This window comes from Phaethon lepturus, unplaced genomic scaffold (genome assembly GCF_000687285.1).
Source record: "Phaethon lepturus isolate BGI_N335 unplaced genomic scaffold, ASM68728v1 scaffold34760, whole genome shotgun sequence".
Classification (NCBI taxonomy): domain Eukaryota; kingdom Metazoa; phylum Chordata; class Aves; order Phaethontiformes; family Phaethontidae; genus Phaethon; species Phaethon lepturus.
The window spans coordinates 1-21,125 of NW_010510415.1; the positions used below are offsets into that span (position 1 = coordinate 1).

The following is a 21,125-nucleotide window of genomic DNA, read 5'->3' on the forward strand; positions in this document are numbered from 1 at the left end:
GGCCGGCGGCGAGGGCCCTGGGGCCCCGGGTGAGTGACCCCCAGGGCTAGTGGTGCCCCCCAGCCCCTGCCGCCCCAGGGAGGGCAGCTGGGGCAGCCGAGTCCCGGTCTGCGCCTCCCCATGGGCGTCTCCGCTCTCCTCCCGGGCGGTGTTTCAAGTCGTGAAGCTTTTTGTAGTGGAATTAAGTCGCGTTTTGCGGCTGGGGTTACTGACCGAGCTTAGCCGTCTGTCTGCACCTGCTTTCTAACGACCTAATATCATGGTTAAACATATACTGGCGTTAAGCGGTTATTGCAACCTGAAAGATCCTACAGTTGTAGTGCTCGCACGTTCTTTTGTTTTCATAAACCAGTTAACTATAGTTAATAGATTTTGCATGTCGTCTCAGCCGGGGGACGGTTTTATGGAAATGTCATCTAAAAGTCTGAATTCTGACAAGATAGTTTTGCGTTAGAAGGCAGACTGTGAGACTTAAGTTTTGAGTCACGAGTCGAGGTATTATGTGGATAGTGTAAGTGGTGGGAACTCTTCAGGAATGTAAAGGCAACTGTTCCTTTAAATCAGTTGTGAAGTTCAGTTTTTCCCCCCTGTGTGTTGGAAGGGAAGATCTGATATTATTTCTCATCGACCTAACATTTGAAATGAAAACAATATGCTTAAGTGTAATGCTTATAGAACAGAAGATACTAATTGTGTCAGAGGGAAAGTTGTACCATGAGAAGCAGCATTTCTGCTAGTACAAGTGTAACTAAATGAACAAGAGCCCTCAGCAATGCAGCATCCTTAGATGTGTGAGAACATGTAATACAAAGGCAGCAATATCCCTACTGGGAGCATTAGTGAAGTTGGTAGCAGAACTACTCAAGTTTGGGTATTAATGCTCACAAAATGCGGTGGGCGTATTGCTAGCATCTTGGAAAGGAACCACTACATAATTTTGAAGTGTAGTAAACCTATGTAACAAGAGATTTGGTGAATTTACTTGGCAGAAAGTAAACAGTGCATGAATTACCACAGAGACACTTTCTGATGTAGATTTATGGTTGGAATAAGAGTCCTATATTGGGAAGATGCAACAATACTTGTTATGGGAAGGATTTTTCAGTCTCTGCACAGACTGTAAATTAAAGAAAACCCACAAAACTGTTGCCAGTAGGTTTGCACTGTTATACAGTAATTTCCCTTGCTCAGGGAAACATTTCAAATTGGCAACTTTGGGAAAGCCTGAAGTCATGGTGTTTATCCCAGGAACCTACTACAGCTGCAGAGTGCACTCATTTCACAAAAACCTCCACAAGGGAGAAGTTAAAGGTGGCTGGATTCAGCTGGAAGTAAAGTGGAAGTCACTACTGCCGTGGGTAGTAAAATGGTTTGTCACAAGGATGTGGTGGATCTGCCATTGTTTCATGTCTGTGAAGACAGAGATTTACTGCCATAGATATGTGGAGGCTTGGTGTGTGAGTTGTTGAAATACATGTCTGGTGTTCCGTGGAGCAGAACAAGTTACCAGGATGGTTGGTTGTGGAATCCAGCCTAATAGCATTTTAAAGACAATAGTGGTGAAAAACACTGGAGTATGTGTGCCTGTCACTTCTGGGCAGTTGTTTTCATCTCTGGAAAAACAGTGTTTTTCATGTTATTGTGGTATCGCTTTAGTACGTAGCCATCCTAACTTTTTTACTGTGTTACATTCTTAAGATCAGTAATGTTTTTTGGCATTCTGTGGGCTGGCTGATGTTATGAGTGTTAAAACATTCTGCAGTTTTGGTATTCTTTTTTAAAATCGCTAAATGCCCCTTAGGTAAATCACTTCTGTTTTAAATGTTTAAGTGTTTTAGAAGAGTAGCTGCTATTGTAGCTGTGTAGGCTGTTGGCACAGCAGCTTAGTATCTGTTGAAAATTATAATTATGTTTTGGTTGGTCTCTTTTTTTTTTCTTCTGTATGTTATGAGGATGTGATGCATCATTCCTGCACCACAGATACTCCTATGCTGAGATTTTAGTAGTTTTAAATAAATCATGCCTCCATGCTGATAGTGCTGTCTTTTTACACTCAAATCAAAGAAGGTGTGGGGGTGTGTGTATTAAATTACGCTTCAAGTGTAATTAAGTTTTTCTTTCAGAAAAAAGTAAGTGGGGGGATGTTCTGCAATGGGAAGGAGATTGGTAGAAAATTTTGAAGTTGATTTCATGTTTGGATAGGGAAACTAATGCAGTAAAATGAGGTAAATGTTTGCAAATTGTCATGTTTATTTGTTGTGGTCAAGCTAAAACATTAGGAAGAACAACTTTACTATGTTAATTGTGTGATATAGTTTTTTTAGCAATTGAATGTTTGGCAAATGCACACTTCTCACTGGGAAATCTGAATATGCCAGATCAAGTTCTTAGGTTGATTTTTATTAGTCTCAGTAAGTGTGTGTGCAATTCATGACTGCTTTACCTTTGCTGGGAGCCTAGCTTCAATACATAATGAATAAGATGAGGAGCTTTGGCTTCCCTAATATTAAAAGCCATAGTGTCACAAAAATTTGATACTTTCTTCTGTTTCTAAAGTGTCACATTTGCTAACTTCTTGTTAAATTCACCTTTTGCCGGATACGCTGCAGTTTGTAACTTCTTGTAGGTGTTTTTCAGCGTAAGGAAAAAAATTCTCAAAATAGAAACATCTTTCTGAAATGTTTCAAGGCCATTAAAAGAAAATAGGATAAATCACTGAATTATGGGAAAGAAAACCACTGTTTCTAGTGGACATGAAGACTAACAACTGAATCGGAATTAGGGTATAATTTGTGATGAAATATCGCAGTCACAGGCTAAAGAAATCCCAGACAAGACAAACTACTCCATGCAGGCATTAGCGTGGTAATGGACAATAGAGGAGATATTTAAATAAATCACATGTTTGCAATTTGACATAGGAGTCTGCGGTAAAAATGTATGATATGCACTAAAACAAAATGCTGAAAATATCTAAAGAAAGATATACTTTCTATTGAAAGTACAGCGTAATAAAGGCAGAAACCTTATAGTGTTGTAAAATTTGTCTCTCTAAAGTAGGAAAGTATGGCAAATATAGTGTAGAAGGTGGTGTTTTCACTACATAGGCATTTTAAGACTACGCTGCTTAACTTACGCTTCTAAATCACTTCCATTGTGATTTAAAAAAAATCAGACTATACTTCCTGGAATCGTATAATCTTTACATAATGCTATCCATACTCAGCTCTATATGAAATGGCTTTAGGCGTGTGTGAGCAGTATGATTTTACTTTGACACTTGGGGTTCTTCTGTGGTGTTGTGTCCCTTTTTTTATATTAAGGTCTTAAAATGCAAACTGTTGGAAGCTTGGAAGGTGTATGCATTAGATATCTACTTTTCTCTCATCCTCTGATTACCTACAGAAATGACAATGTGTAACTTATATAAGATTATTCTCCTGGTGTGCTTAGAGCTCTTCTCAGGAGCCAGTGAATGGGATTTTACTGTTTTTGTAGAGCATTCGTGGGTGCTTATTTTTTTGCTTGGCCATGAGTTGTGAGGTACTTAAGAACAAGTAAAAAAGGTGTCCCTGTGGGGGTGGAGGAAACACACAGGCTGGAATGTGATGCCTTCATAGCAGAATTCCCATATGCTCCAGGAGGAAGCTGGCTTACATCACTGTGATGTCTTACTTTGAAAGGAGAGCCTTGTGTCTCAGTACCCTGTATGATAAGAACAGCTTTTCTTGCCCAAAACGTGCTTTCTAAGTTGGGGGAAGGAGGGGAGCACCCTTACAGACTAGATCTAGAAATACAAATGAAAACCTGTATTTCTGTGAGATCTTCCCTGCCCTGAAAAGGAAAGCTTACCAATGCTTAGGAATAAAGGGAAAACTGCCTAGTGGCACTAACACAACTGGAGCGAAGAGAGAAATGTAAAACCCCTGAGACATCTGAGAAAGTGCGGAGTTGCCTTGTGGTTACGCCCCCTGCCCGCCCTCTCATGAAGTAGAATATTAGGTGTTTTATACCTCTGCTTCCCCAGTATCTGTACAATATTTAAAACATATATAAGCAATCTCTTCCAGACTGACATGAAGCCAACACAGTGTGCAAGTGTTTTGTCAGGAGGGAATGTGCGTCATAAACTGAGAACTGACAGGGTCCAGATTTGAAACTTTCTTTGATTCTGGGACACTTTGGATTTTAACTCTTTCCTCACCTTCCTGAGAGCAGAAGTTTCACTAGCCATTCTGAGGTGCTGAAATGGATGGAATCAAGATGGAGCTAGGATGGAATAAATAAGAAAGATGATACTTATCCCTTTGCTTCTCACTGAAAGGAGTCATCCTTACAGAGCTGAGTAGTGCTGCTGATAGAGGTACAAGCTGAACAGCTGTTGTTCTTTCTGCTGTGCAGAGCTGGGGAGAGGGGAAGATAATTTCTAGTACTCTGGTTGTACAACTTTAATAGGAAGTGACTAAAGTTCCTCTAGTAGCTAGATTTACCTTTACATGTCTTCTCCTCTTCCTGAGATTCCTCAGAAGATGTGGACAATGTGCTGCTCAAACTTGTGCCTTCAAGAAAACTGTCGCAGAATCATGAAGGAAAACAGCTCTACTTCACCAAAACACATTTGCCTTGTTCCTGTAACATTTTCCTGTGGTAGATCTTGCCTTAATTTTTGCATTGGCTTACAGGTATGAGAAGTGTTGCAGTTCAAACAAGAAGCTGAAGAATTTCTCTGAGCCTGAAATGTGTTAATCTTTGAATTTCATTATACCAGGGAATGACAAAACGTCGAAGCCCATAATGAATAGAATTATCTCCCTGATACATAAGTGAGCATCATTCAGCTCATTACCATGTAGCTGAATGAGAGCGTACACAAAAGACTTAAACTGATGGAGAGTTTACCACTTGCTTGGTAAGGTGTAGTTGTATTTTATTTCCAACCTGTGTTTTTCCAGCTGTGACTTTCAACTATTTTGTCCTTTTTATGCCTATTTTAGCTGAATTTAGAAGTCTTCTATCTATGTTTTCCAGATAGCAGCCAGGTTGCTGCCTTTATATTCTTTGGTAATTCGTTTGGATTAAGCTTGTAAATATTTTGTTGCAAAGAGGTTTTTCAGACCTCAGATTTTTGTAGCTGCCTTAGGTGCATGTTTTGTTTTTTTTTAAACAAAAACATCAGAAGTGCATGTGGTATTCTGGGAGTGTTCTCTTTGTGAAGATAATGTCTCTCCTTTCTGCTGCTTATCTGTTTGTCCCTTCAAGGATTGCATTGCTCTTTCTGCTCCTAGAATGTATTTGGAGGGTCTTTGTTCTCTTGCTCTTCTTCAATTGTGCAAAATGTCTTTTAGAATATGATTTTTCCAGGATAGAATACACTGGTTTCAGTCACTCCATCCCCATACGTAAGGTTCCAGTGGACTTTCCTCTTAGAGTATGACTTAGGTTTTATTTGGGTACATTTGGCAGCTATTTCAGGCTGTTATGCATTAATTCAAGAGGGTGAACCTGGTCAAAAAGAAAAGGAAAAAAGATACCCCAAAAAGCCTTGTTCATCCTAGTGATGGTGTTGGTGCTGACCAGACTGACGAATGTTGCTGTTGGGACTGCTCATTTCCTGTGTTCGAAGGTTTTTCTGCGTACACTTTGCTGGAGACGGAGATCTCGGCCTCCTGTCTGAGTCAGTTTGTAGCAGGTTTTACAGAGGTAAATTAGTGTTCCAGGCTTTAGATTTCTGTCACATGCAGTAAATTCCATGTCCGTGAATTTACTTGAGATTCAGTCTTCTCCGTATCACTTCAAAGATCTTTGCTGCCCTGGTCCTCTTAAAGTTTCTATGACTTTTTCTTTTGACATAAGTGTCTACGTAAGCCTTAAAGGTTCACATCTAAAATTGTAGCAGATATATGCTTGCATTTCTGTCACCAGGTTAGTCTGAAACTTGATGTCTATACCACCTGTTACAAAGCATGGTTTCCCACTTCCAATGCTAGCCGAAGTGCAGCATTCACAGATCATATTATATGCTTATGTAGTGAACTTAAGCTGTTTTGAAGTGGTGTAGGGGTGCTGCCTGTCCAGCCTGAAGTCATCTCCTGTGAGACCATGGAGCTAAGAACTTCCACTGAGATGAAATTCCAGAGTTTTTGCTAAGTCTAGTGCTGCAAGTTACATCTCATCAACAAAAATTGAGAGGGTTTTGCATTTTTTCAGCATTATGCTTTGGGAGAATAAGGTGGTATGTTACTTCTCTTTCCATGCTGCGTTCATATTTCTTACTAATATTTACATTAGCTTCCTTATCTCTTGGTGATACCAGTTTGTGTTTTGTTTTTTTGTAATTTTTTGAGGGTATTGCTTTTGGTTTTTGGCTCATTGCATTTGTGCTCATTTCTTCTGAAACTCTTTCAGGGCTGTTAATGTATGCAAGTGTGCATTTTCCAATGACTTAGTTCTGCTGCTTTGATCTCCTGTAACCAGCTTCACTAATGTTTATGTTCCTTCGGGATACTTCAAAACTTATTTATCGGGTGTTTGTCTATGTTGATCTTATTGAATCTGCCCTTTTCTCTATTAGAACCCCTTTTTTCTCTCTTGAAAGAACTTCTTGTAATGTTAGCTTTCCATGCTGACAGTGCTACTTTGAAGGGGGTTTTGGATCAGTGACAGCTTGAAGAATTCTGCTAGCTTTGTACTCGAAAGCTAAGTCTTGGAACTGTTAGATATTCCCTGCAGAGAAACAGACTTGCAAAGTAAGCATATCTCTCTTGCTAAAAGAGTTACTCATTAAAGCATAAATCTTTTCCTCTCCACTACCCTCCCCCAGTCTTCCACAATTCTTCCCATAACTGATTACACAGTGTATGGTGGAAATGGAACATCATGTGTATGTTTTTCCCCAGCTGAGGCTGAAGAACATAAAACAGAAAAAAAGTGCAGCGGACAGATTGAAAACTGAAATGGATATCTGCACTTTGATACTTCTAATGACTTGAATATGAACATCATCGGTATTTTAAATGTGTTTGAGGTTCAGATTTATAGCTTAGGCTCCATCTGACAAATGTGGCAAAGAAACTACAAGACTTGAGATGAAACGATTGAATTATTCCCATTACGAAAAGATATGTTGTTCCTTTGCATTACATAAAATACACATAATTTTCTCTAATGGTACCTTTTATCAAGATGAAAAATAACTTCATTTGCTCATTCACATAAATTGTTTGCTGCTCTGCTAAGCAGTTTTATGTAGTATCTTGGGCCTTTAACCCAAGACATTACAACAGGTAAATAACAATTATTGCAGTGTTGTCCTTTTGAAATAACTTTGAACTGCAAAAGAGAGTTTAAAAAAAAGTAAATCAATTCCTTGAAATCACAGAATCATTAAGGTTGGAAAAGACCTTTAAGATCATCAACCCAACACCACCATGCCCACTAAACTATGTCCTGAAGTGCCATGTCTACATGGTTTTTGAATCCCTCTAGTGATGGTGACCCCACCACCTCCCTGGGCAGCCTGTTCCAATGTTTGACCACTCTCTCAGTAAAGAAATTTTTCCTAGTATCTAGTCTAAACCTCCTCTGGCACAACTTGAGGAGATTTTTTTGTACCAAAATTTCATTTGCTTCCTAGATTTAGAGTGTAAAAGAGGAAAAAGGGAATTGTCTGTTACTGAAAATTGTATAGGCTCCTGAGAAACTCAGATGTACTGAATATTTTTGTCTTTTGGGTCCATATCACATACAAGGAAACAAAGTATTTTTATCCTAATTGGAGAAGTCTGCAGTGCCAAACAATTTCTTTATTTCTTCTTTGACAGAATCTTTACAAATAAAACTCTATCCTCATGATCATGATAGTGCTGTCTTTGAAATACACAGAAGAGCTGAATATGATGAATGTTGATCTAAAGATGACCAAATTCAATATCATATTACTTATCTGTAAATGTATTCATCTTCTCAAATGTTTAATTTACAATTTTAACTGTTGTATGCTCTTTTTGACATATTGCATTCTTCTTTCAGGGTTGAATCCCACCAGATTTCGAATAGGTGACCAAGAGTTTGATTCTTTGCCATCTTTACTGGAATTCTACAAAATACACTATTTGGACACTACAACCTTGATAGAACCAGTTTCTCGATCCAGGCAGAATAGTGGTGTTATCCTCAGGCAGGAGGAAGCTGAATATGTTCGAGCTCTCTTTGACTTTAATGGAAATGATGAAGAAGATCTTCCATTTAAGAAAGGAGACATACTGAGAATCCGGGATAAACCTGAAGAGCAATGGTGGAATGCTGAAGACAGCGAAGGAAAGAGGGGAATGATACCTGTTCCTTACGTCGAGAAGTATAGACCTTCCTCTGCTTCAGTATCTACTCTGATTGGAGGTAACCAGGATAGTTCCCACCCACAACCACTGGGTGGGCCGGAGCCAGGGCCCTATGCCCAGCCCAGCATCAGCACTCCGCTCCCTAACCTTCAGAATGGCCCTATTTATGCCCGGGTTATCCAGAAGCGAGTCCCTAATGCCTACGACAAGACAGCCTTGGCTTTGGAGGTACATAATGGGCAAAATTTAGAAAGAAGAGATCTGTTCAAGGGATTTCCCTTTCAATCACGTTCTAGTTTTGTAGGAACAAGAAAGGGAAAAGCATTGTAATACTGGTTTTACATCATGATTAACAAGTTATGGATAAAAGCTTTTTTCCTAAATGAGTAAGTGACTAGAGTCACTTGTAGAATAGAGTTTGATTATTATAGCATGTTTAGGTTACTGAACCAATGTCATGTCTTTTGTCAAACATCACTAACATAAGTGTTTCCTCATTCATGTTTTCACTTCTGAAGTCTTCATGGTAGGGGGGAGGGAGAGGGAGCAGTTCATAAGTTGTGTGTCTGAACCTGTGTTCACTGTTGCTTCCCTCACCCCAATCTTTAAAAGGTGTGCTGGGTTGTTTGCTTTTTTTATTTCCCCAATCTGTCAGCAGTTTAAAAGCAATCAGTGGAAACACTGATAGTCACTTTAAAATTACAGACTGAGATGATGACGATGATCACACATAGGGTTTTATTGTAACATCTTGGCCTCAAGCAGATTACTTTGGTTTTTAGTTTGTGAAGCAGGAACATACATTACAATTCATTAGGGAGGTCTCATGTAAAGCAGTGATTGATGGAGTATGATTTGTAATAAAGCAGTGAGTTTCCCTAAGGTTGATTCACTTCCTGATATGATCAAGTACTGGTCCATGCCCTTTTTGATTTTTCTTTCCTCTTAAAAAGGAGACTAGACTGCTCTATCTCTACACATCAGATAGTTATCCCCCAAGTTACATTTGAGGAAATTGAGACTAAGGTATTCTCAGTGGAAGACCTTTGCTTTAGCATGATATGTAAATTGTGTCCTTTAATCTAGGCTTTCTTTGAGCTAAAGGCTCTGGAATTTCCTGATACCTAATTGACTTCCTGTTTATATAACATTTTAAGTACTTGGGAAAAAACAGTTTCTGTGCTGAGTCAGAGCATCTCCTCTTCATTCTCAAATTCTTTGTTTAATCATGCATGGCACAAAAGGCACTTCAGTGATGTGGCAACTATAGGTATGAGTCTTTAGTACAGAATTGGCAAATGCAGCAGATCTGAGAATTGATGTACAACCTGGGAGACATGAAATTTTTCCCCCTTGTAGGTAAAAATTTTTCTAGGGAAGCAATACTATGAGTTACTATTCCTTCTGTTATACTTCCAAATCAAAAGAGAGCTAGGATACAGAATGTAAATTTTTGGGTGGAGAAGCATATGTAGAAATTTATGCCAACTCACCAGATTTTGGGGAAACGTGAAGATTTTAACCTTCAGACTTTCATACAGCCTAAAATGCTGTCTCTTTCCTTCTTTTTCTCACTCTCCACCCAGCCAACACCTGGAGCTTGAAAATAGTCCTGAATGTCATGTGGACTGTTGCAATCACCAGATGTTAGATTTTTCTTAGAGCTGCTGGATATTATGTTGTGGCATATTTAGCAAATCCTTTTGGGTTTCCTTCTGGATTTTATTTTTAAGCTTTTATTTATTAGTGTGCTACTAGTGTTCTCTTAAGCTTAACTTTATGTTTTATTTCACTTAAAGTAGAACCCCACAACACTGCCCAACTCAGTTTGGTAGCGTGGAGTGAAATAGTGAGAAAATACTGATAATCCAGGCCATCATAAGCAATTTGAGTGAAAGCAAAATCATTTGCATGCTAAAGGACAGCTCAATTGCCATGCCTGATGTGTTAGTTCAGTCCTCTTCAGTAAAACTCACATGATCTGTCAAGTATGCTGTGCTTTAGAGTGTAGTTTCATGGAGGACATATCTCTCTGTTCTGAGCTAGCTTGCACCACTAGTGTCTTACTCATGATACCAGGCTAGATAGCTGAAGTGTTTGGGAGGGGGGAATTCAGAAGCGTGTAGGCTCTGCCCATCTGTGTAAAGATGTAAGTAAGATTTATAGCATTTTTCTACCTTTGTATTAGAACAATAGCCTTTGTAGGCCTTGTAAACTTATTTCAGTACTTACTAGTGGACATGTTGAACCTCTTGGTTAGGATGATGTATTCCTGTATTGCCATAGCTCTACATTTAAGAAATGCAGTAATAGTGGTGGTTCTTCATTCTGTATGTAATATGGGAAATTTTAGTTTTAAAATGTAAGCCATTTGTCACTGCTTCTAGTAGGCCTTCCTCGCTGCTTTGCAACTTTTATCAGTTCAAATCACAGTGCTACTGAGTTGTTTTCAATGTCTGTACAGGAAAAAATAGCAATATGCACTTCATTTTCTCTAAGTTTTTTTTCATCCTGTCTATCAAAGTACTGTTTCTTGTTGTCTCCTTTTTTTCACATTCCCTTTCACTTCATGGTGTTCCCACTGTTTATTTAGAGATCTCTTTCTTAGATAACTTAGTAGAAAGCATTATGTAAGTCTTATCAGTCCATTTTTGCCCAGACCTCTTAATAACTATAACTATAGAAAGTGGGATTCTTTCCAAATGAGAACTCTTATCCGTAAATCTGGCAGTATTAATGGGTGGGGTCGATCCCACTGTTTCTCTTAGGAAAATAGATTCTTAACTTCAAACATATTTGGTTCACACTGCAAACAGAATATCTGCACTGTTGTGTTATTCTAAAACTAACATGGTTTTGAAGAGCTCAAGGAAGGAGAATTGGAGAAAATGATGTTCTAATAAAGGCTGTGCTGTATTATGGAAAAAAGATTCATCAGGAGAAGATAACTTTTATTTTGCTTTTAACTCCTTATTCAAGGAGTTATCAGTCTATATTAATTAAGAGAGGAGAAAAAGGGAAGAAATCTATGTGGTGAATGACTCTGAGATCGATCAATGTTTTTTTTCTTTGTAACAGTAGCAGAACTCTGCCATTTTGACCTTACCAAAGAGGAGTACTTGGAATAAAACCACAGCATACAGAAGTCTTCACATGAACCTTCAATTTTGCTTTGAAGCATATGGGATATATTTAGTTTTAAAACTTCTGATGAAGACTGAGACAAATCTGGCTTTATAGCAGGGTACAGTGTTGTTCTTGAGGTGCTGTGCTTGGTGGGATGACGCACAATAGACTAATGATACCATAAGTCAACAGTAAAAGTGAGGACAATTCAGAGAGAACGTCCACTTCTAGTCTAAATGTTTTAAAATTCCAGCACTTGTAATAATGAGTAATTTTTTGGAAAGGTTCTCCGTATTGTCTTCAGGAGTGTATTTGAACTATACATTAATATGCAGAGTTTCAAAGCAGATCTAGGAAGATCTGTAAGTTATTAAGGAACTAATGGAGCCATTTTATTAAGCTAGCATTTGTGAAATGACCCATGCTTACTTAAAGTCAGTCCTGTTTTGATAGGTGTAAATATAGATAGATATAAAAAAATTAAATGAGAAGATACATATAAATGAAATGTGAGTGAATGATTGTATCAGAAAGAGAGTTGTCCCTAAATGAAATTACTGTAACAGTAAAAAAGGAATGTTTAAGCTCAGAGGTCTTTCCTCTTTTAACAATTACTGAAATGCAAATTTCAAGTGTAGCTTCTTATAGTAAGGAGAATTCATAAATGGATATCCCTTTGCTGCAATGACCCTGAGAGACCCCTGAAAACCAAATAAACAGCTACAGTATGCTTCTGGGAGTGAGAGAGAGTCACAAGCATCCCATATTTTAACTCTCTGTCATTGCACTGTTGAACCCACCTTTTGCAGGTGAGTTTGTCATAAGGTATCCAGGATAAACTCTGTATGAACATAAAGTAGTGGGTGATATTCAGTAAGAGCACAGAGGCCAGCAGTCCAAGAAAAATTTCTTCGAGATAGCAAGCTTAAGTGCAACTTGTGCTTTTTCTTTCCTAGTGGGTTGGAGGTTATATAATTTTCTGTTGAACGCCAATACATAGATTATATCCAGGTCTGAAGCAATTTGAAGTTATCTAGGATAGTGTTCTTGTAATGGTTGTGATAGGAAATAAGATTTTCTGCTTCTAGTATTGTCACATTTAATCTTATCCTTGTTAAATTATGGCTGATGTATTGTTTTGGTCAACAGAGTATTTTTATTGGTACAACTCCCCAGTGATTATTAGTGGTAGAAGAATTATACATACCGCATGATTAAATTCCTAAAGAGCTAAAACTAGCATTCAGTAGTCGAGGAAGGCTTCCTTTTTGCCTGTAGCAAATACATAAGAGGATTTTCTTCAAAATATGATTCATTAAAATGTCTATACTAATGAGTACAGAAGGAAAAAAATAAAGCTACAGCAAGAATCCCAAGTGTGCCTCTCATTACCAGATAAGTAATCATCAGAGGTATGGGAAGCTTAATTAAATGTCCATGTAGTGGTTTGAATTTATGAACTGTTAAAAGCTGCTCTGGCAAAATACTGCAAATTATTAAAACATGTAAAGTTAATGGAGATTGGTAATATCTTGAATTGTTTTCCTTGTTCTTCATTCACTGCCTGGAGAATGAGAATAATGAGATTCTGTTGTGGATAAATTTGGAACATAGCGATAAGCATTTGTGTAAACTAGTAATTGTATATTCAGTGAATTTCTGGGTGAATTGCAGTAAGGCTTGTGGCCATTCCTTGAGAGTTTATTTACAGTGTTAGTGAAAGAAAATAGAGTATATCTGTCCCAAAAGCATTCTCCATCTGTGATGCAGGAGGAATTCTGAAAACTATTGTATGTTACTTGTAAATAGGATTATTGATAAAACTCTACACAGAGGGGTAGAAACAGGTAGACAGCTTTTCAATGTTGCATTTATTAACTCTCCAATGACTGTCTTTACAGTGTAAATTGTGCTTTCTTACGTTATATAACTGCTACTTAATTGAAGTACCCTTGAAGATTCAACAGAGTTGGGGACTAACTAGACCTAGACTTGTGGCCTGGCCCCGACTTGAACTACATGACTGCACAGCCTTGGGAAAGTGACTGCTGTGCAGTTTTCCACCTTTGTCAAAGGGAGACAATACCTTTAGAATTGGTTATGGTGAATATATATTAGGTTGGAGATTAGAATATGAGATATATTACTGTGCTTTTATTTAGTGTAGTATATTAGAACTGGACACTTTTAAACTACAGCATATTGTTTCATTGGTCCATAGTAACCATTCTTTTATTTTTCTAGCCAAACAATTCGGGTGTAAGAGGGAGAAGGCATTGATTGTCTTTACCCATGGAATTTATTTATGCAGGAAACCCATGGTGGATGAGACTGTGAGATCAGCTGGCCTTGCCTCTGGGTAGTGGCTAGTTGTGAAAGTGGATGCTCAGAGTAAGAACAGAGCAGCTTTACACCACCTGTTCCCCCACATATTCTCCCAATGTTTTGTATCTGTGGATAGATAGATATCTCCCACTTATCTGGAAGTTTTTCAATACTACCTGAAAAGCACTCAGTGGAATTTCAAAATTAAGGAGCTGTTTAGTTTGCAGATTAGTGTTCGCTTTGTATGCCTGCAAGCCTTCCCTCCTTTAATGAGGTTGTTGATGGAGTACAAGCAGAGCGCAAGCCTCTGTCAATTCAGTGAGATGCATTTATTGTGGTAGTGGCTGATATCAAGCCCCACGAGTGCTCTGAAAGATTGGTGTTGGATTGCAGGCTCTTCAATTTAGGTAGTTCTCACCTAATCTAGGTATGCTTCTTTCTCTCTGTACTTTTCTTCAAGAGTGAATAACGTCAGGTGGTAGGCTGGTATGTCAAAAATGGTCAAGACTAAAACTACTTTTTATAGAAGTGTATCTGGTACGCTTGGGTGATTGCCACCAAAGGGGAGGGGTAGCAGCTCATCCTATGTGTTTTTGTGAGTTGTAACATCATCTTATTTCTTATCCTGCAGGTCGGTGAGCTGGTAAAGGTCACAAAGATTAACGTGAGTGGTCAGTGGGAAGGAGAGTGTAATGGCAGACGTGGTCATTTTCCATTCACACATGTCCGCCTGCTGGATCAACAGAATCCTGAGGAGGACTTCAGCTGAGTGTGGCTCAACAGTTGCACTTACAGATGGGAACAATCTCAACTTGTTTTTATTGCAGATGCCATCAAGACTATGTTCCGACAGATGTTGAAAGCGGTATTGCTTGTATAAGCATTCTGATAACCTGCAAACCCCTGGGACTGAACACCACCATTCCTTAATCAAGGGTCATGTAATTCAGGGTACGACAGTAGATAACTTGTGTGTCAAGTGGCAGAACTAGTACATGATTATAGGTTGTAATGCCTGCTTATGTCCATGTGCACAGCAGACTGGACCTTGCCAGCAGCAGCAGTTGGAGAAAGCAGTACCGTAGATGTTATGATAACATTTATAGCTCTCTCCGGTCCTATTGCTTATGTTGCTTCTTCCTCAGGCAATGAACGTCAACCTTAGACAATTCAATATATAGGTAGAAATTTCACAAATTTACCCTGGAGCTTTCTCCATATTTTTTTTTCCATCCTGAATTCTCTGTCCTAGGAAGGCTATATAGTACTTTGCATGGTCAGTTAACTATGCATAGTACAGATTTATGTAGAGCCCATTGGGGACAGTCTTATGATTTACAGATGCTTACCATTTTAATGGTAAATGACAGATCAGATCAACTTCGGAATTCTAGAAGTTTGTGGACACTAGATTGATTTCTTCAGTACTGTTGATGCTTCAAACATAGCAGCTGATTTTAAATTAAGATTTTTATTAACACACCAATATATCTTTTTATCCACAAATACAAGGCTTATGGAAGTGTAAACATCCATATCAGTGCTGAAAAATATGTGCATAGCACTTTAATGCATAGCTTTAAAGCAGTGTTTGATTCACTAATTATACTAAAATATTGACACTGCTTTCCAATAAAATTAAATTATATAGGGCCAGTTTAATTTTTCTAGAATTCTTTAATACTCCTGTTGTACAATAGTCTTACAGTACAAATCAGTGTCAAACATGGTGAACTGACAAACCAAATATTACTTTTATTTTAAAGTTACTCTGGGGACTCTTCTGGTTTAATTCCCATCTGTAAAATATTTGATAGTGAATTCATGAGGATTTTATTTTTAATAAACTAATGGAAAATACTTGTGTGCTTCTGGATTGATTCTCAAAAGGCATAATAGAGTAACTATGGCTTCATAGCTCATAATGCAAATCAGTGCATTGAATAAGTGGTATTATGCACTGCTTGATTTTTTTTTTTTCAGTCTGTTCTTCTAATTATCTGGTTTTCTCTAGCATAAATCAGAATGGATTCAGTAAGTTTTGTAAACTGAAATTAAACACTGAAGTAACTATCCCTTGCCTGTACCCTGGATTGTTTTCCAAGCACACCACTCTAGTGACCAAACTTAAGCAAACAAATTTTGTACCTTTGACTACAGTGTAATCCATACAGAACAGTTTTTCTAAATAGTACCAAACTGAAAATGTTATTTTGGTTGATACAAACCATGTGACTAGAATGGCTGATTGGTTGTAAATGCTGCAAGGACTAGTTCCCACTGCAAAAGCTATTGCTGCAAGGCACCGACCCGTACAACAGAATATTGGTAACACTTTACCTCAGAACTGCGTAACATGCTGGAAATTATAATATTTCTGTTATATTTAAGTACTAGTTGTTTTACTTCAAAACTAATACATCAGCAAGTCTGACTAATGTTCAGGTAATGGGCACTCATTAATTGTGTAGACTGACGCCAATGTACATTAATCATACTTTTCCATCACCAATCTCATAAGCACTACTGAAGATTATTAGAAAACTGGCAGTTGTGACAGTGGTGTAAGAAGAACAGTAACAAAGGAATTGCAGTACTATTCTAGCTTGGATTGCTGTTCTGGTTAGGGTGATATGCTGGTGATTGTGGGATCTCTTCTAGCTTAGTACAAAATTTACTTTGAGGAAAAATGAGAAACTAACTCTAGGTTCTGTAACACATTGGTTTCTTGAAGGCTAATTTGTATTTTTCCTCTGACCTTGATATTAACTATGACTTTTTTTTAATAACTGCAATCTAAATAATAGACTTAATACTGAATTTATCAGTTGCCCGTATATGCTTATATTTTTCTTCAGGTATTGCGAAAGAAACAATGAACTGTGTGTTCTTAGAGTAACACAGTTTGTTCTGAATTATTTTTTCCAATTGTAGTTAATGAAAGCCCCTATGTGTGTAACCTTCCAGTGAGCAATTATTTTAAGATACCAAAAGAACATTTTTCTGAAATGAGTTTTATTATGCAAATCTAGTCTTTTTGTTATGAAAGACATAAATTGAATTAATTAGCAAATACCCTGCAAACTTTATAGATGTGTTTTTAAGACTGTATAAATTGCGAATATTTGTACACTTTAAAAGAGGAAAAAAAAAAGAAACTAGAGGAGTCTTAATAGCTGCTGTTGCACTAGATTCCCAAGTTCTTGTCAAGCAGTTTTTCTTAGTCAACTGATACATAATGCAGCTGTTTTCCACTATTCAGTTCTAAGCCGAAAACGTGATCATAGGTGATAGAAATGAGTATGTTTGCATTTGGATGAAATAGACATTTCAACTTATCAAGCTCTTAAAGGAAAATAGGTAGAACATATGTTCATGAACATGTAGATTGAATCCTTTTGTGGCCTTTGTTTATCCTCTTATATTTGTTCCCTCCCTTCTTCCCAATGCGTGAAAAAAAAAAAAATCATTGCTAAGAATGTTGGTCACAATCTTTTGTCTCTACTTGGCTGTGTTTTTGGTCTCTTGTGCATAGGCAGGTGTTAGAACTAGAATAATCATTTCTAGAAATACACCGTGAAAGCAGAATGCTCAATTACACTGTGTTCTTCTGGTGCATTTACACATTATATCACACTAAAAAGTACAACTGGCTGCTATGGTTTTTTAATATATATTTCATTTTGGTAAACCCCAGCCTTTTTACTAATATTTGACCTGGTTAAATCTTGTTAATCTGTTTGAATTGTATTTGTTAATAATGCAAATAATTTCTAATCATTTTAAGAGTAAAACACTTCATTTTTGTTAATGGTTTTGGGGAAGGATTTTAACCAAACCAGTTTGAAGAAAAATATGAACATGTGCCATTGTATTATAACACTATCCACTTTCTTGACAGTTAAAGTCTTTTTTTATTTTTTTGTAGCATGTAATGTATATGTTCATAGTATGTGAAGTAAATAAAAGTATAGCCAAAACTTTGACTTGGTGTCATTCTCAGTCAGCTGTCATTGGAATACTTGCATTTAATAACCTAAAAATATAGCTGTGGGTATGGCCATTTTTAATTGGCTGTACTCGTATGAAAACAATTAAATATAACACCTGCAGAAGTAAGGCAAACCAAGGTAACTAAAATAACTTATCAATCAGTAAAATATGGCTTTTTTAAAACAAGGTGACTTTCTGTAATCAAATTAGTTGCTTGAGTCAGGGGGGTGGGGGAAAAAGTATACAAAAGAGGACTCATGAGGAATGTTAAGGTGAGACTTTGCAGCTATTAGTCTCACTTCTGCCTACACAGGTGTATCAGGAAATAGTTTGGGGATTCTTTGGATGGTGTGTGTCTGTTTGGAAAGATAAAAGTTGTGCATTCATTCTTAGAATTGTCAGTAAAAACCTACATTAAGAATACAAATTAATACCAGCAAGTATCTCATATGGGAGTCTACTAATGGTTCAGAAGGACTTCTTTGTAAGTGTGGTAGTGGGAGAGCACTATTCAATGAAAGTCTAAGATGTTCAGTGTACTGTCAAGGGATGAAGCACAGAAAATGAGGACCAGAATGCATATATCCCACATGGGAGAACATTTGTAACCTGAATCTGTGTTAGACCTATTTTTGCCATTGTAATCCTTAAAAACTGCAAGAGGACTGTGGCCTCTCAGCCCCCCAAGGGCAAGAGTCTTGATGACAATACTATATCTGTAAGCCAAACAGTTTAAGTTGGGGTATACAGCAAAGAACGGTTCTAGCTCCACACCAGTGTGTTCCCTTAGCTCAGCGGAGTGTGCCCTAGTTAATCATGGACCAAAACATTGAGGCATTCAAAATCCCTAAAAGCATTTGTACTCCTGGAGGTGCTCCCTAGTTCCACAGGCTCTTGTTGCAGGAAAAGGCCATGTTGCACACTCCCAATTAAAACTTACTACTTAAAACTACTTACTTCACTGTCTGTTGTTTCTAAAAGTATACAAGGACCAGTCTTGATAATGTTAGTACTGCCGTAATCATTTTCCTTGCTGGTAAGGGCAAGGACAACATTTGTTTTCTTAGTCACCCCATTACAGTGGTGGCTCTTTATATTTTAGTTGATACATATTCAGCTGGCTGCCTGCTACAGATAACTTCCTTTGTCAACACTGTTTTGTGGAGCCTCCAAGTGGGATGTTACTTGTTAAATGAGTGACTTTGCATGTAAGCGTACTGAGATGCCAGCCAAGTTTTCCTGTTATGTCGCCACACAATAAAGATGATTCTATCAGCTTCAGATGGGAAAAAATTAAGTTTTCATAGGTAAAAGTATTGCCCCCAGCTTTGCTTCAGTGTTCATACAATTTGGCTGCAGAAAAGCTGCAATCCAAGAGTGCCTTTTAATGAGATTACCTGAGATAATTTAAGAGCTCGCTGCAGCCAAAAGGAAGAGGTTCTGTACGCCTTTCCCTGGTGCCCTGACAGCCATGCCTGCCTGCTACTTAACCTCGGACTGGTATTTGCAGAACTCTGTGAGCTGATGTAACACAAGGCTCATGCAGAAACCTATTGCCCTTTCTTTCCTTTCCCCTTCCTTCCAACAATGGTTTTCAGCTGCAGTAGTGGTTGAATCAACTCATGTGAAAGTTGAGGGTGCAAGGGACGAACAAGGATTGCATCAGCAAATTACACTGTGAGTATTTCCCTGCATTAGATTGTTTATTCCTCGTGCTTTGCCAAATCTCTGACCAATTTCCAAATATTTGCATGCCAACTGTAACAAGTGCATTCAATAATATTTGAAGTATTTAGACAGTACTCTATAATTCAGCAAGCGTATCAAGGATGCACCTCACTTCTAGCAAATGAGTATGCTTAAAGTGGCCTGGTTTATTTAGATTGTTGAGCTCTCTACAACTTGAGTACCTGCTGAACATGAGGATCACAGAGAAGTTCCTAAACTGATGCAAATATAATTTATTGTGCAGTGCACAGCTCCCATATGAAACTAAGCCTCTGTTGCTGAAAAATAGACTTTTATGGTCAAGATTTATGAAGTGCAGAGATGATTGGCAAGCCTCACAATGAGTTTTAATCTATTTATACAAATACATTGTGACTCTGTATACTGCTGGGATCTTTTGGGTGCCTACCAGAACTGCCTTGGTAATGTTGCTGTGTATTTACAAACAATTCAGAGGTAAAGGTATATAATGATTCCTAATTTCAACAAAATCAGCATTTTCTGATCGTATTTTGACTAAACTGAAAATAGCAATCTTTTTCTGGACTTGACACCTAATTTTCACCTTGGTCCAGACACGCTAATGTCTGTTTTTTTCTTTTATGGAATTCCAATTAGATAATGCTTGCTGAGATTTGAAAAAGAGTTGGGGCCCAAAATGTCCCATGGAAATAGACCATTGATATTCTGGGTAGACAGTGATACAAAAATCATACTGTTATTTTTTTTAGACTTGTTTATGAGAAAACCATAAAGTTATGTTAATTTTACATACCCTAAAGCTCTTGTTCACCAACTGAAATGATGTATGTTAAAACTAATCAGGAAACAATAAACTGTTTTTTAAAAATGTGCTTTAAATTGTGCTTTACATGTGTGCCCTCCGTCACACACCAGGACTCCATTTTGGTGGGCAGAATACAAAAGAGTAAATAGAAGGATACCTGATACTGTGTCCAAGAGGTGCCAAGCACAGTCTCTGCTGTGCATCAAAAACTGCAGAGGCCTTTGTGCACTTCTACACTGCAGGAAGGCTGAGAGTCTTTAGCCCACTCATCCTAGGAGACACTGGGAGGAAAACAAATAAACAAAAAAAAGGGATATGAGACTTCATTCACAGCTACCCTGAGCAAATCTTTGAAGATTAAATTTATGGCAGCCAGGAATAATCCCTTTTAGTTTTCTCAAACCATTCTGATTTTGGAAATTGAATTTAAGTGTATGCTCCATTTTTTTCAGAAGTACTCTGTGAGGAACTTGTGAAGCATTTTCAGTTCTATTTCTTCTAGCCTCTTAACACTGTGAAATTATCATATCCTACAATCAGCCATAGCATTGGAAGTGATACTTCGCTTGAGTAAACACCCTGGAGAGATCGCAGAAACCTGCTAAATCGGACCTTCTGCCTTTTACTCATTTCTAGATTCACCATTATGCATGGAGCATACCCGGCGATTTGGACAAAAACAGAGAGCTATTCAAATAGCTCTGTCAGCGTTTGAGGGCAGCAGAAACACGTCCTCCGAGAGAAAGAGATGCATCGAAGGAAATGCCATTCTCCCCGAGCACCCCCAGCCCGCGGCGCGGGGCCTGGCTGGCGGCCCGCCTCACGCGAGG

General features: G+C 38.0%; 1 protein-coding gene across 1 annotated transcript; it reads left to right on the forward strand.

Moving 5' to 3' along the window:
* The first annotated feature begins 6 nt into the window (after window positions 1-6).
* On the forward strand, window positions 7-15,647 carry LOC104616009 (adapter molecule crk). The gene is made up of 3 exons (XM_010296963.1): window positions 7-29; window positions 8,029-8,564; window positions 14,419-15,647. The coding sequence occupies exons 2-3, from the start codon at window positions 8,328-8,330 to the stop codon at window positions 14,554-14,556; spliced, it is 375 nt and encodes a 124-aa protein (XP_010295265.1). The 5' UTR covers window positions 7-29; window positions 8,029-8,327; the 3' UTR covers window positions 14,557-15,647.
* Window positions 15,648-21,125: the final 5,478 nt, after the last annotated feature.

Bases quoted from the DNA above. Each gene is read 5' to 3' on its own strand.
- LOC104616009 (XM_010296963.1), top strand. From the start codon at position 8,328: ATGATACCTGTTCCTTACGTCGAGAAGTATAGACCTTCCTCTGCTTCA. The intron at 8,565-14,418 runs GTACATAATGGG...CTTATCCTGCAG, and splicing joins AGACAGCCTTGGCTTTGGAG to GTCGGTGAGCTGGTAAAGGT.